This window comes from Miscanthus floridulus, chromosome 2 (genome assembly GCF_019320115.1).
Source record: "Miscanthus floridulus cultivar M001 chromosome 2, ASM1932011v1, whole genome shotgun sequence".
Taxonomy (NCBI): Eukaryota; Viridiplantae; Streptophyta; class Magnoliopsida; order Poales; family Poaceae; genus Miscanthus; species Miscanthus floridulus.
Window position 1 is genome coordinate 161,693,244 of NC_089581.1, and position 15,681 is coordinate 161,708,924.

At 47.1% G+C, this 15,681-nt stretch overlaps 1 protein-coding gene across 2 annotated transcripts; it reads left to right on the forward strand.

The window, feature by feature from the left end:
- The first annotated feature begins 10,824 nt into the window (after positions 1 to 10,824).
- On the forward strand, positions 10,825 to 13,267 carry LOC136540380 (MA3 DOMAIN-CONTAINING TRANSLATION REGULATORY FACTOR 2-like). 2 transcript variants are annotated; one of them, XM_066532379.1, is made up of 2 exons: positions 10,825 to 11,187; positions 11,275 to 13,267. In XM_066532379.1, exons 1-2 carry the CDS (start codon positions 11,116 to 11,118, stop codon positions 13,117 to 13,119), a joined length of 1,917 nt encoding a protein of 638 aa, XP_066388476.1. In that variant the 5' UTR covers positions 10,825 to 11,115; the 3' UTR covers positions 13,120 to 13,267. The 2 variants fall into 2 exon arrangements, with proteins under 2 accessions (XP_066388476.1, XP_066388477.1); XM_066532380.1 differs by having other exon boundaries at positions 10,826 to 11,187; positions 11,278 to 13,267.
- Positions 13,268 to 15,681: the final 2,414 nt, after the last annotated feature.

The following is a 15,681-nucleotide window of genomic DNA, read 5'->3' on the forward strand; positions in this document are numbered from 1 at the left end:
CAACTCGGATTGAGTGAAAATATATTTAAGGCTCTTGTGATCCATATAAATATGTACTTTATTTCTTAATAAATAATGCCTCCAAATTTTTAGAGCGTGCACCACAACAGCCAGCTCTAAATCATGGGTGGGATATTTCACCTCGTGCTTTTTCAGCTGGGGTGAAGCATAAGCTATCACACGTCCATCCTACATAAGCACGCATCCCAATCCAGTCCTTGAGGCATCACAATACACATCAAATGGCTTGTTAATATCTGATTGGTCAAGAACAGGAGCAGAGGTAAGAAACTTCTTCAGAGCTTAGAAAGCTTCTTCACAAGCCGGACTCCATACAAACTTGACATCTTTCTAGAGTAACTTGGTCATTGGTTGGTCTATTTTGGAGAAGTCAGGAATGAAGCATCGATAATAACCAGCAAGACCAAGGAACTGATGAATCTGATGCACTAACTTTGGAGACTTCCAATTTAACACATCCTGCACCTTGCTTGGGTCCACAGAGATACCCTCAGGTGTCAGAACATGTCCCAAAAACTACACTTGATCTAACCAAAACTCACACTTACTGAATTTAGCATATAGCGTGTGTTCCCTTAACCAAGTTAGTACTATCCAAAGATGATGTACATGCTCTTCATTGTTCTTAGAGTTTATCAAAATATCATCAATGAACACCACTACAAACTTATCCAACTTTGGCATAAAGACTGAATTCATGAGATACATGAAGAATGCAGAAGCATTGGTGAGACCAAAAGACATGACTAGGTACTCATAAAGCTCATACCTAGTAGAGAAAGTTGTCTTTGGTATATCTTGTGGTCGGATCTTAATTTGATGATACCCAGAACGAAGATCAATTTTTTAAAACACTTTTGCACCAGCAACTGATCGAACAAAGTATAAATATGAGGTAAAAGATACTTGTTCTTAATAGTTACCAGATTGATAGGGCAGTAATCCACACACATCCATAGAGTACCATCCTTTTTCTTCACAAAAATAGCTAGGCAACCCCATGGTGAAGAACTAGGACGGATAAAGCCCTTCTCCAATAATTCCTCTAACTGCTTCTTCATTTCTGCTAGTTCTTTAGGAGCCATGCGGTAGGGACACCATGAAATAGGAGCAGTGCTAGGTTCTAACTCAATGGTAAACTCCACCTCCCTATCCGGTGGTAACCCGGGTAGATCTTCAAGAAAAACATTCGGAAACTCACAGACCATAGGAATAGAAGCAAGATTAAGAGAAGCTTCAGCATGAGCAACAACTAGTAAGGCTGAATCTGAGAGCATAAGAGAGACATCCTATCCTTGGAAGAAGGAAGTTGTAACTCAACAACTCTCTGCTTAAGGTTCAAGACTACCCTATAAACTCGTAACCAGTTCATGCCCAGAATTGCATCTATGCCTTGCCTAGGCAGCACCATGAACTGGAGGTGGTAAGTATGAGTGGCTAGCACTAATCTAACTATGTCTGTCTGAGTATTAACGCACAATTGTGCACCCGGAGTATTGATTCTATAGGCAATAGGAATATCCATAAGAGATATATTGTGCCTCTATGCAAACCCCATGCTCATGAATAAATGTGATGCACTAGAATCAAACAACACATATGTTGGGTGGGAATCAATGGTAAACATACTAGCCATCATAGGTTCATTCTACAAAATCTCCTCAGCCTCAGTGAAGTTGACTTGTCTAGAGTGGCTTACGGACACCTTCTTGATAATTGTCCTCTTAACCAGACGGGAGTGGCTGAAGGCTAAGAAGACTACGTAGGCTGGTTCTATAGACACTCCCGAGCATAGTGGCCCTCCTTGCCACACTTAAAATAAACACTAGGATTGTTCCCCTATCCCTAATGAGGCGGAACTTGTTGTCCCTAAGGTTGTTGTTGCACCTGCTAAGTAGGTGCACGATACTGGGTGCGAGGTGCCTAGTAAGCCTGCTGAGACTGATGGAATGGTTGTCCACCCGGAGAGGGATAGGACATCCTCCTAACAACTAGCACCTTCTGAGCCTAGGGGTGACTAGAAGACCCAGTGATCACCCGCTTGCGCTTCCACTCAGCCTAAGAGTCACACTGAAGTCATTCTATGGCAATAGCAGCATTCATCGTAGCACCAAAAGTCTGATAGTTCCCTATGTACAGCTCCTTCTACAAGATGCAAGAGAGGCCACGGTAGAAACGGTCCCTCTTCTTCTCATTAGTGTATACATGGGTCCCAACATACTGTGCAAGATGGTTGAACTTGTTCATATAATCCATCACAGTCATACTTCCTTGCTTTAGATCTAGGAACTCCGTCAACTTCCTGTTCAACACACCGGCAGGAATATAGTACTCTCTGAAAGCAGCGATAAACTCCTACCAAGTCACATGGTGGTCCACTAGTTGCATGACATTGAACGTGTCCCACCATGCACTGGCAAAACCCAACAGCTGCTGCGCTATAAAGCGCACCTTCTGCTCTTCAGTCACAGTGAGCAGCTGAAACTTCTGCTCCAGAATACGAAGCTAATGCTCTACATCTAGAGGCTCAGCCATTGGTGTGAACATCGGTAGGTGCGTCTTTAGGAAATCCTGGTAAGAAGAGGGCCCCTTGGGACCACGGGCACCACCCCCATTCCTGCCATTACCTCGGTGGCCCCCACGGGCGAAGCCACCAATCGCCTGGGCTAGCATCTCTAAGGCATGGGCTGACTTGTGTCGAGCAGCCAGCATCTCCGCCATCATCTCTGCATGGGTCATCAGAGGTGGTGGTGGTGGAGGAGGAGGAGCCAGAAGTGGGGCCTTATGGCTGTCCCCATTGGTGTGGCCATTGTCCTCATTACGACAGTTTTTGATCTGGTCTTTGCCAAGACCATGGCCCATCCCAGCACTGGTGCTCCTACGACCAGACCTCAGGTTCATCTATAAATAGATAAGAACCAACCATTAGGGACAACCCTCCAGATTAGGAACAAGAGACTTAGAGAAATGATAAGACTTTTATTAAAGCATTCTTTTAGGTTATCCTATCAATTTACTAGTCCAATTTGTACATGTGGGGGAAGTTTAGTTTAAGCAAGATTCTCTTTTCATGATACATGCATCGGCCTACCCATTCACTCAAGCCAAAATATAGTGGCATTCGCAAAAAATTTTGGCACATCACACACTCACTTTCCGCTTGCTAAACGATTCTTACGCGGCGTAAGTTAGTGTACCTATAGAAAATTAATTAGATAAAACCAGTGCCACTATCCTAGATAGACCATATTACTAGGGCTTATACTTATTTACATAATTTTATCGCATCCTACTTTTCGCAAAACTTTTGTTATTCAAATTTTAGGTTTTGAAAAAGGTTTTTAAACTCGTAGACTCATTATTGGCTCTCATAACACTTGTGGTAGAACCGCCCAAAATAGCATGCTTCCGGAGGCGCTTGTCTTCCACCAGACGCTAAGCACCCCAAAAGTAAGCTACATCGGACGGTTCCGTCGAGCACACCCAAAGAGAGAACTCAAACAATCCACGTTTTTCATCCAGGATCCAATAATGAGTATGAGTTTATAATACTTAGTCCATTTCATACAACAAGAGTTCTCAAAAATACATTATTACAATACCAAGTTCAGAGTACGGAATTTAAACAACGAAATTGAAATAAACATCTAACGATAAGATACAAGGATCCGTCTGTGCCATCAGATGAATCCTCCATACAATAGCCATTCCTAAAGCTGCATATGCAACAGGGGTAAATAAACCCTAAGTACATAATGTACTCGCAAGACTTACCCGACTAGTGGGAATAATTTCCTGACTCTAAAGGATATGATAAGCTTTATGATTTGTTGGATTTCCTTTTTGCGTAAAGCATTACTAATAGTAAATTCTTATGTATGTTTTTGTTAGCAGTCATGATTAGTTCATTAGCTAACCATTCTATGTAAGCACTTGTTCTACTTTCAAGCAAGAGTTGAACAATCAGGTACATTCATTCCCTTTCATCTTCCAGTTCTTACTATGGTGCTAGATCATAGCCAAGCCATACCGTATCACATGGCGATTCGTGAACCAATGTATCACAGTTGGGTACCCCAAAACACATGCCTTGCTTGTACCCTAGGGCACAAGCAAGACCAACCCACCACTCTCCCGCCAAGGGGACCAGGTCCCTATCCAAACTTGGACTCCAAGCTCCCACTCCTGAGTCCCGGACTCAGTGTGGTGCTTAGACCTCCACCATCCCTACCTCCAATTAGTCGATTCAAAAAGAGGCAAAACCCACGAAAGAGAGCAACAAGCCTTCCCACTCCCATAAGCAAGTATGTGCTCAGTATAATAAGTCTGTGACCTGACTAGAATCCACTGCAACGGATAGTCCTTAACCGACACGGATAGGGAAAATAGTGTAACCAAGCTATGCCCCATTGGCCGTAGGACACAACCTATTATACCCGCCAATACCCATACCATATCCCTGCCTAGTCTCTATTTTCCTTTCATCATTTTATTATGAGAGTAATAATAATCACCTATTATGAGTAACGGTAGGTTCCTCACGCTACCGAAAAACTTAAGCATAGCAGCTACTCTATCTAAGCTAGTAGGACTCATAGGTAGGTATATCTATGTATGTAGTTTCAACAATAAGCCTATAATGTAAATGCACATCACACACACACACACACACACACACACACACACACACATATATATATATATATATATATATATATATATATATCTAGTGATTATTCAAAATAAGGGTTATGCACTGGGGCTTGCCTTAGGCAGGCGGGGTGTTAGCAAAGTCAGTCGTTGGTGGCTTCGAGCTCCCTCCTGTACGAGAACCTCCTCCTCATACTCCTTGATCACCTCCTCATATTCCAGCTCTCCGGCAGTCATGAACTCCACCAACACATTCTCTACATGCATGCGATGATGATGTAACACTTAGCATTTTTGCAATAGCAGCTCTTAAATTAAGAATATATTCACTAAGCTGCTAAACTAACTCAAATGACTAAGATGATAAGCTACCCATCCTTTCCATTAAACAGGCATGAAACATTCAAGTATTATCTTAGCAACAAAATTGCATTTCTTACTTTGTTTACGATTTCATATATACTAAAACAAGGAGTACTTAGCTACCATATTTCTCAACCAATTCTAAGGCTACAAAAATTACAGTGAGCATATAATAATGTGATGAATCTACTATAAAAATTTCATGACCAAAGCTGTTACCAATTTGCCACAAAAATTCCCACAATTATTAATCTAAATAACATTAAACACTTTCAAATGATTTAATAGACCTTAGCATCAACACAAACATGTATAAACTAACTAGACTATCAGATAGACAACATTTTTAGGAACTCAACAACATTTATTTCATAATTTTTGGACACTTATATGAATTGATATTAATTATCAAAGATCAGCCTAGAAATAAAATGATATAACTACTTCTAATTTCCCAGGAAAAAGGAAAAGCAAATTCGGCCTCGCGGCCCAACAAGACGCGACCCATGATGGCACAACCCATATGCGGGGGAGCCCACGTGTGCTGACACATTTGCACAAAAGTCCCCCATGCTTAAATGAAATCACGCGTCCACTATGCGCGCTATTCACGCAGTCAGCAATCATGCACTAATGGTCCTATAATAATTCACCTTCGCATCGAGGAGGTCCTAGGTGCCCCCACGCTTGCCGATGCACGCAGCATAGCACTGGCCGACCACACCGGCCCAGCTAGCAGGCCGACCTCCATCTACGATCCTAGCGCCTACGCTAAGCGGGGGTACGGGAGCAGCGGAGCTCTCGAAAGAGGTGGCCACGGCGAGCGGTAGCTCATGACGGTGGAGCAGCCATACCGGCCACCATAGACCACTACACAGCTATCTAGCTATTGTGAGAGCATCCTTAGCTTACCATGGACTCGGCCATAGCGTTCATTTGAGCTAGGGGGTGGCAGAGAAGGCTGGCCACGTACGACTAGAGGGGTGCGGCGGTGCTCCACGATGGCATGGCCATGTCAGCTATAGCATGAAGGTAGTAGAGGTTAGGTAGTGGTGCACAGGGTGAAGTGGAGAGGGAGGCGAAGCTTGTGATGCGATTGGTTGAACATGAGAGGCTCTAGGGTGGATGAATGCTCTGACAATTACCGATGCAGCCTTAGAGGCCTAGCGGTGAGCGACTCCAAAATTGGAGTTCATCGTGACATGAGTCAAGGCGAGATAGGGTCAGGCGGCTAGACAACTCATAGGCAGAGCCAGAGAGGCAGTGAATCGACATGAGGTGACATGTATCTGTCGAATTTAAGGAAGCAGCTTCAGCGACCATGGCGACAGGGAAGAAAAAGGCAAAGAGGGGGAAGAGGTAGGTTTGGCTTGGTCCATCCTCGCCTTGGCGGGGTGCGGTCGATGCTACCAGGGCAACACATGCTCAGGAGCCAAAGCCAAAACATGTGTGTGTAGGCCATGGGGTAGCATGGCATGTGCGGTCGTAGCACCGTTAATGGAAAGGCGACGGCGCGAGATAGCAAGGGACAAACCCACGTGCTCGAAGATGCGATGGGTAGCAGCGTCACAACGCAAGGGCCGTAGCAGCAGCACAGCATGGTGATGTGATGACAGCGATAGTGGCTACGCTGTGACGTGGCATCAAGGCGGCAACGCGAGGCAGGGCAATGGGCATGGGATGGGGTTAGTGGCCCGCTGCGACCGGCCTTGGTCAAGCTAAGGCGGCTCAACCGACCCAACATGACGGCGCGATGCGCAAGACACAACCAAGTGCACGGCGTGGGGTGACCATGTGGTGACCGCGCCCACAGCGCCAGTCCGCTAGAACTGTGACATGCACGAATTATAAAGCTTCAACCATGACCCATCTAGTTCGGTTATGACCCAACCAACTCGGCCAAGCTGAAGATGGTACCTAAGGCTACTAGATGGAGCAAAATACTTAGACCAAGGAAGACTAGAGAAGAAAATATGGCATGCCAAGTTGGTGCTGCCAACCGGTGCCCAAGACCCTAGACTAGTTGTCCAAACATCATTTTCTAACTTTTTGTATCAATTAATTGATGATCAAAACGCATACCAACTAACCCAACCCCTATACCATTGAAAAGTACTCACTTTGATGCAACCCACTAAGGAAAAACATAATACTAATGTTTAATCCAATTTTTAGAATTAAATTGCCAAAGTAACATTGACACTACCAACTTTTAGACTTAGAAGAATTTAAAGCTAAGGCTGACTTGAATTTCCAATTCAAATTCTAAGCTCCTAAAAGTACTAATTAACAACCCATATTCTTGAAAAGCAAAGTTGCATTGTCATCTACAAAGTTTGTACTTCAAACTTTATTTAGACATCACCTATATGTTTTATAGTGTTTTTGTTCAATAAAAATTAGTTAACATCTTTACTTGCTAACTTTATAAATCATGAATTAACTTTTCGTTTTATGTTTTTATGACTCGTTTAAGTTATAATATTTTACCTCTCCATCACACCACATGCAATATCACTTAAGTATGATGCTCACGACATGTTTTAGCAAGTGATTCACTGTGTAACACCGAGGGTGTTACACGTCTAGTCTAGTTAACAGCAACTCCATGCTGCTACAGTTGCGATCGTCGGTGCGTCCGGTGAACATTACTGTTCAGCGTCCGGTCACTGTCTGACTTCTGTTGCCGGCCCAATGAACTGACCTGACTTGCACTGTTGCGTCCGATCACTACCAAACCAGTGTTCGGTCAGTAAATGAGCACTCCATTCACTTCCAATTCAACATCTTCATGAATGAGTTTGTCTCCAATCGATCTTTGGGCAAACCCTGAGCTACCTAGTGCTAAGTTTGATAAGTGTGTACCACACCTAAACCACTAGACTTACCTAGGTCAATCTACTTGTTCATACGCCCTTAATAGTACGGCCAAAGGAAAAATAAAGTCCTAAACTACTCTAAGTTGCTCTCCAACACCAAATGACACTTAGAAGTAGTCCGTCCTTAACCTTGTTGACCATCCTTTGAAAACCAAAACGATTTTCATCGATAGGGGCATACAAACCATAATTGCCCAAACAATCATCATTACCATGACCTAACTCAAATTGCCTCTGCAAAACACACATTAGTCACAGTAATCTTGTGTCATCATTAATCATCAAAACCCAGCTAGGGGCCTAGATGCTTTCAGTGGGGACGAGGATGAAGATGAGGATGACATTGTGGCTCCAACGATGGCATCGCGGGCGCCGTAGACACCGGATCCCGCCGCCATGGCCACCTCCCTCTATGTGGACGCTAGAGTCGAGGTGGGCGCCACCAAGATGCACGCGGTCATCCCTAGAGTCACTGCCATGGGCTCCTCCTTCTCCCCATTAGCAGCTCCCTTCTTCTCTGAGGCCTGCTCGGCTAGATGTCCTGAGGCTCCTCGTTGGTCTAAGGACATCTACGGCTGCTCTAGCTACGACTCTAATGCCTCGCTTGAGTCGACCGCCTCTCCTCATCACAAGCTCCACCATGACTCGCTGCTGTCTCAGCTATCATGTGCTCGGGCCACTACGGGTGGGGGCATTCCCTATGCAGGCGAGCCTGCGGTCGAGGTTGGGCCTAGTGCTGGTGTGCATGGTCGTAGGCGGTCCAAGCGTCATCGGCTGCGGGAGCGTGTCCATGGCCACAGGCGTCCGCCGGTTGCTTCCTCTAGGCCTCGTCTCAAGTCTATCTTGGTGCGAGCCATTGATGGGTCCTGGGTTCACAGTCCTTTGGCTGCCTCGCCGCAGTGCAGGCGTGGCCGCAGGAGCCAAAGGCCTCAGCTGGTTCATGGTCTGCCATTTCGGGGAACTAACAACTGCCCGCCACCTCAATGAGTTCCGACACAACGACGGCTCGGGCACAGGGTGTCCCGCCACCGCTATGTCACACCGCTGAATGTGCACGGGTGGCAGGACATCCTCCAGTGAGACCAGCTAGGGTTGCGGCGGTCTTCCAATCCACGTGAAGTCGTTGAGGCATCAAGGAAGAGCCTCGCAACCATGGCGTGCTTTTCACGATCGTTGCTTTTGGTGCCTTGCATGAGACCACAAGGTTGCTTCTTGTCAGAATCTGCTGAAATGCCTCCACTGCAGATGTAGCGGGCACATGTCGAGGCACTGCCCTGCACGCCGCAGCCTCGACAGTCGACGATGTGCCAAGGTCAACCTAGGCCAACCTACTAATCGACGCTCTATCCGTGATCGGCTTAGCTTTGATGAGTTCCCACCGCTCGATGGAGCGCTTGTGTCGCCCTCTGGCATGATGCTGCAGGTGGACCCAGGAGCTACGGTCGCCATGCCCAACACTTTTGCTGCACCAAAGTCGGTTGACTTTGGCTACTAGATTCCGCCCTCCCCCTATCAGGTCATGTGCGCGCCCCAGGACCCCATGCTTGAGTAAGCAGCTTTGCCTCCGCTTCCAGTTCGGGGATTGGCCCCATGGTGGGAATTGGGTGGCCATGCCATCAGCAGTCCGCTTGACAGTGTTGATGTGCCGGGCGTCCACGTGCAGCCCACTCCAAACTCTACTGATGTTTCGAAGGTGGCCCTATCGGAGGTGGCCCTGGTTGAGGTGGAGGCAGGTCTCACGAGCCAGGCCGTGTCGGAGGTGGCCCTGGCGGTGGACCTGGGCCTTTTAGGCCCGGACGAGTGCGGCTCAGGCCAAACCTCATCAAGGCCATCACTCCTGGAGACGGAGGAGGCTGGGGGATCCTCACCCCCGGTCCAGGTCGACTTCCCTAGCAACCGGAAAGTTGCAAACGGAGGCGGTTCAGCCATGCCGGTTGTTGATGGTGGAGTGCCGCACGCAATAGCCACGATGTCGATTCAGGAGAGTTTGGAGGAGCGGCTCTGCCTTTCTTTGCAGACGCCCCTCATCCGTGGGCCACCGAGGTTGTGCAGGCCTCGAACGTCGGGCCCCGTTACATCGCTGCAGCGCAGTGACCGCATTGCTGCCAAGCCGCGCGAGGCAGACTCCACCAAGCAGGCTCAGTGTGTTCTCATGCATAAACTGGGAATGGTGGCACCATCGCCCAATGTCGACTCCGAGACGGTGCGCAAGTACAAGGCTACCTTCAAGGCGCCGCTGTCAGACTCCACCCAGGAGGCGCTGCAGCTTCTTTTTGGTAGGGAGTTCGACCCAGTGGCCATGAACTTGGATATGGTCGGGTTGGACGAGGTGGCCAATTAGCTCCTTCGCCACCAGCACCACTGTCGATCAGTAGTTATGTTTATTGTATAATTACAACCACATGTGAGTTTGGTGAGGGTGAAGGATGTGGGTTTTGGTAATCTTTGGATTACCGACGGTGACAAAACCTCTTTATTATGCTTAATGAAAAACGTGCTATAGCGTGGTCTTGAAAAAAAAAACAAGAAGACTGATCAAGTCCGTTGAACTCACGAAGCTATCCGCGCTCCACGCAAATCTCCCCACGTACGCGGCATGCATCCACTCCCTCCTATTCATCGCATCTAAAACTCTGGACGGTCGGCTTGGGTTCTGCAGTTTTCTATGTTTAGGATTAGGACCAAAAAGTATTCACCTCTTGCCCGGGTCTCCCGGGCCAGGACCCGGTTCATCGGCTCCAGTTACCTAGCGCCATATGCGCATGCTCTACGTCCACCGATCCTTGGTACACCGCAAAGCCTGTGCACCGTATCTCCTACACGCGTGCTCACCATGCAGTGACATGGTCCATAGAAGACGTGGCGCGTCTAGACCTCTTACAGCCTTTGCCCCTTTCTTTCCTACGCTGGCTGCGAGGCTCAAGCACATAAAAACCGTTCGATCTGATGCATTGGCTCCTCACAGCTCTCTCTCGATCGCTCCCTGAGTTAGAGCTGTCGCCAAGAAGAGAAATAACTCCAGAAAAAACATGGGAGCCCCTCGATCATCTCGGTGACTGTCTCGAATAAGCTCCGGTGCTGCTCCATGCTTTGAATCTCTCGAACTCATGACAGGAATGCCCCCTGCAGTCTGCAGCTGATTGCAGGGGACGTCTGCTGCCTACAGCTCTCGGATGCCATAGAGGAGCTGCGGAGGGTCCCCATGGAGTGCGGCCACGACTGCGTTGTTCCACGGCCTGAACACCAGGCGCCGCTCAAATGCTGCGCCACCGAGGTAACTAATAAGCCGGTGTTTGGCCGCAGTCGACGTGTTAATGCTTGATTTCCTCTGCGTTTTGACGACCCCGAGGAAATGGTCCAGCAGAGCCCGACGCTTTCTTCTGAAGAATTCCTTCAGTTCAAGAGGAAGGCCACCACGATCGTGGAGGAGTACTTCTCCACGGACGACGTCGCCGCGACGGCGACCGAACTGCGGGAGCTCCACGTGCCGTGCTACCACTACTACTTCGTCAAGAAGCTGGTGTCCGTGGCAATGGACCGCCACGACAGGGAGAAGGAGATGGCGGCCGTGCTGCTGTCCTCGCTCTACGGCGACGTCGTCGACCGCCCGCAGCTCTGCAAGGGCTTCTGCAAGCTCACCGAGTCCTGCGACGACCTGTCCGTCGACACGCCCGACGCCGTCGACATCCTCGCCGTGTTCGTCGCCCGCGCCGTCGTCGACGACATGCTGCCGCCGGCGTTCCTGGCCAAGCAGAGCGCGTGCTTGCCCGACGGCTGCAAGGGCGCCGAGGTCCTCCGCAGGGCGGAGAAGAGCTACCTGTCCGTGCCGCACCACGGCGAGATCGTCCTGCAGAGGTGGGGCGGCAGCAAGCGGATCACGGTGGAGGAGGCCAAGGCCAAGATATCCGACATCCTGGAGGAGTACCTCGCCGCCGGCGATAGGAGCGAGGCCTTGCGGTGCATCAGGGACCTCAAGATCCCCTTCTTCCACCACGACGTCGTCAAGCGCGCGCTTGTTCTCGCCGTGGAGCGCGGCGGTGCATCCGAGGGCCATATCCTGGACCTCCTCAAGTCGGCGTCGGAGGAAGGGGTTATCAACGAGAGCCAGATGGCTAAAGGGTTCGACCGTTTGATCGACTCTCTAGACGATCTGACGCTTGACGTGCCGAATGCGAGGTGCCTTGTGAAATCGGTGATCCATAAGGCTTCGTCGGAGGGCTGGCTGTGCGAGTCGTGCTTGAAACCGTTGCCACCGGAGCCGAAGAAGAGCAGCGAGGTCGACGACGCGGCGGTGCGGCAGTTCAAGGCGAAGGCCGTTTTGATCATAAAGGAGTACTTCTTGACCGGCGACATCATTGAGGTCTTGAGCTGGTTGGAGGCAGAGAACTACTCGTGTTGTCCTTCCATCAATGCCATCTTCGTCCAGAAGCTGGTCAACGCCGCGATGGACCGGAAGAGCCGCGAGAAGGAGATGGCGTCGGTGCTGCTCTCCTCGCTCTGCATGCCGCCGGAGGACGTCGTGGCAGGGTTCCACCTCCTTATCGAGGCCGCCGAGGACGCCGCGCTGGACAACCCGGCCATAGTCGAGGACCTGACCATGTTCTTTGCTAGGTCCGTGATTGACGAGGTGATCGCGCCGTCGGACCTGGAGGCAATGGAGGAGGATGCCAACCGCGTCAAGGCGGATGTCTCCACCGGCATGCTGGCGCTCCGGAACGCCCATGCGCTGCTCGGCGCGAAGCTCTCCGCGGAGCGGATCCTGCGGTGCTGGGGCGGCGGCGGAAGCGGCAAGGCCGGCTGGGAGCTGGACGAGGTGAAGGACAAGATCGGCAAGCTGCTGCAGGAGTACGACTGCGGCGGCGACATCCGGGAGGCGTGCCGATGCATCAAGGATCTCGGCATGCCCTTCTTCCACCACGAGGTGGTGAAGAAGGCGCTGGTGGCGATCATCGAGAAGCGGGGCAAAGACGAGCGCCTCTGGGGGCTCCTCAGCGATTGCTACGGCCGCGGTCTGATCACGCCGAACCAGATGACCAAGGGCTTCGACAGGGTGGCCGACTGCGTCGACGACCTCACACTCGACGTGCCTGACGCCGCGAAGCAGCTCAGCTGCTGCGTCGAGCGCGCCGAGAAGGAAGGATGGCTTGACCCGTCCTTCTCGATGACGAGGCCAGGGCAGCCAGTTGCAAATGGCGTTTGTTCGTGAGCAACCGGTTACATTCAGGATGCAGCACTGCAATTCCATTACCTGGGGAGTTCGTCTGCAACTTTTAGTACTTTTATATATCACACTATATATATACCTGTACTATGTATCAACAGGAGCAAGAGAGGGCCTATATATATATATATATATATATATATATATATATATATATATATATATATATATATATATATATATATATATATATATATATATATATATACCCACAACAATTTTGGTATAGAATTGGAAGCAGGTCTTCCATCTTAGTTTGCATGGCGTTTAGCGGAGAGAATGTGTGAATTGGAGAGTTTATGTTTCCCAGCCTTTTTCTGTTACGCTGTTGTTATGATTTGCTTTGACAAATTTACTTGTTCAGAAAAAATGCCATGTTTCTCCTTGTTAAACTGTCGTATGATCACACTCTTTTGTTTAAAATTTTAATCATACTCTATACTTTTAGTGATCCATGGCGAAAGACAAAGTTGAAACTAGCGCCTCCTCGAATGCATTTGCCATTATTAATTTTAAATCTCATCTATACTAAGTACTGCAATAACCCTTCTATACTATGGCAACAACCTATATACACCACGAAGCCTGAACCTTTATCTGCTACCACCTACGATTTCCCTTCAAAAATCCTTTGTTCCAAACGCCCCTTTAACCTTTTGTTCTGGGTCGCCAGAAGGAGAATGTATCAAATTGATGGGACACATATAATTGGTTGGACCAAAATTAGTTGTTATCATTTTTTTGACTTTACTATTTTTCTTTTCCTGATTTTTAGTCAACTGTCAATCTGACCAAAAAAATACAATTGGAAGTAAAATAGCATGTTATACTCATTCCCACCAATCAAAGTATATAAAATGTCTTCATGTGGATTGAAATTTTAAGACATGAACAAGAAAGACACATTTGGCCCACATATAACCACAAAAATCTCAAGATGATAAAGGCTACACGCATCATAAAAATCCTGACCATCTTCGACTGAAAAACAAAATAAGGGACTTTCTAAAATTCAGGTGCCTAAATTTTACTTTTCTTTCATGTGACGGTTATTGCTTATATTATATATTAAAATTGCAAGTTTAGTTGGTTGCAATTTATGTAGGCACAATTTGCAATTTTTTGTTCTAAGATTAAAAAAATGTTTGACAAAACCATAAACCTGACAAAATCTAACACAAAGACAATTGATAATTTACATTTGTTTCTATAGGCAGACAAGGGCAAAAATTCAATATGTTATGATAGAAAGATAAATAATAAATTAAAATATAACAATTTACTTGTACTAGTTAGTGGTATAAGAGTGTTGCCTAAAATCATCTTAAAATTAGAAGTGACAAAATAATCGTTCCACTGGTTAAGAAAACATCCGGCTAATACAAGAAAAACTCAGACCCAAAGGCCCAGTCCATGAACGCCATATTAGTCCTCGACTCCCTCCGATCGACTTCCAAGCCCATGGGCATATCACTTGCCTTGTTGGTCCACTAATGAATAAATAACTGTCCCAATTTTGATCAGTACTAGTACCTACAAGGCAAATAAATTTCAGATCCTTCTTGCTGCTTAAGGGCCTGCTCGGTGCTCCAGCGCGGAAGAAGCTAGAGTTATTTTCGGTACGGAAAAAGTCCACATTACATTCTACAACTTTCGCGAAAGTTCGTTTTTTCTCCTTAAACTCCAAAACCGGGCAAAATATTTTCCTCAACTTTTAAAACCGTTCATCTTACCTCCCGAGCCCTGTTATAAGCAGTTTTGAAGACGGATTTATCTTTTTCTTTTTTATTTATTTTGGCTGAATCTTTGAAAAATTATAGTAAATCACAGAAAAATCTTAAAATAGGAAATCCAATTCTGTTGGACTCCACATGAGTAGATCTACACAGTGAACATATAATATGGTGTGTTTTGGTACAAAGTTTTTGATGTGGCTTTAGATCTATGCTTTTATGTAATTAATTGGAATAATTCAGTTTCTATGGTCCAATTGTGATGAAATTTTTATGGTGGACTAATTATTGTAAGATTGAATTGTAGTAAAAATTTCATACTCATTCGATCATGTATAGCACGAGAAGTGGATAAATATTGTTGATTGTAAATTCTAGTCAAACTTTGATCTATAGAAATATGTTTTTTTAAGACGGGGGGGAGTACCTTAAAAAACAAGAATAAAGGGCATCTCACTACTTCCTTGGATACGTGTACCTTAAAAAACAAGTTGACATTTTGGTTTCTCTGGGACTTGAGATTGACATGAGTCTCAAAATAGAAATAAAAGGACACAGAGACCTGAGGCATCCGTGTGATGTTAACGTGCCGCTCTGCATGCTGCATCTATCAGTGTACTCTACTCCAATGAAATATTTTTTTTCCAGAACGAGGACATGTGGGCTAGCATTAATGGCCCGTTCAGCTTACCTTATAATCCGTACTATTCAGCTTATTTATTCTTCTCTCACAACAATTTAGTTAGAACAGCGTTTCTCAATCAATTCAGCCAAATTTCATCCAGCCGAACGAGGTCAATGTGACAAGGTGAGG

What these genes read in the sequence shown, in the direction of transcription:
- LOC136540380 (XM_066532379.1), top strand. Translation starts at nt 11,116, where the DNA reads ATGGAGTGCGGCCACGACTGCGTTGTTCCACGGCCTGAACACCAGGCG. An exon ending in TCAAATGCTGCGCCACCGAG is followed by an intron (nt 11,188 to 11,274) that starts GTAACTAATAAG and finishes GAAATGGTCCAG; the next exon opens with CAGAGCCCGACGCTTTCTTC.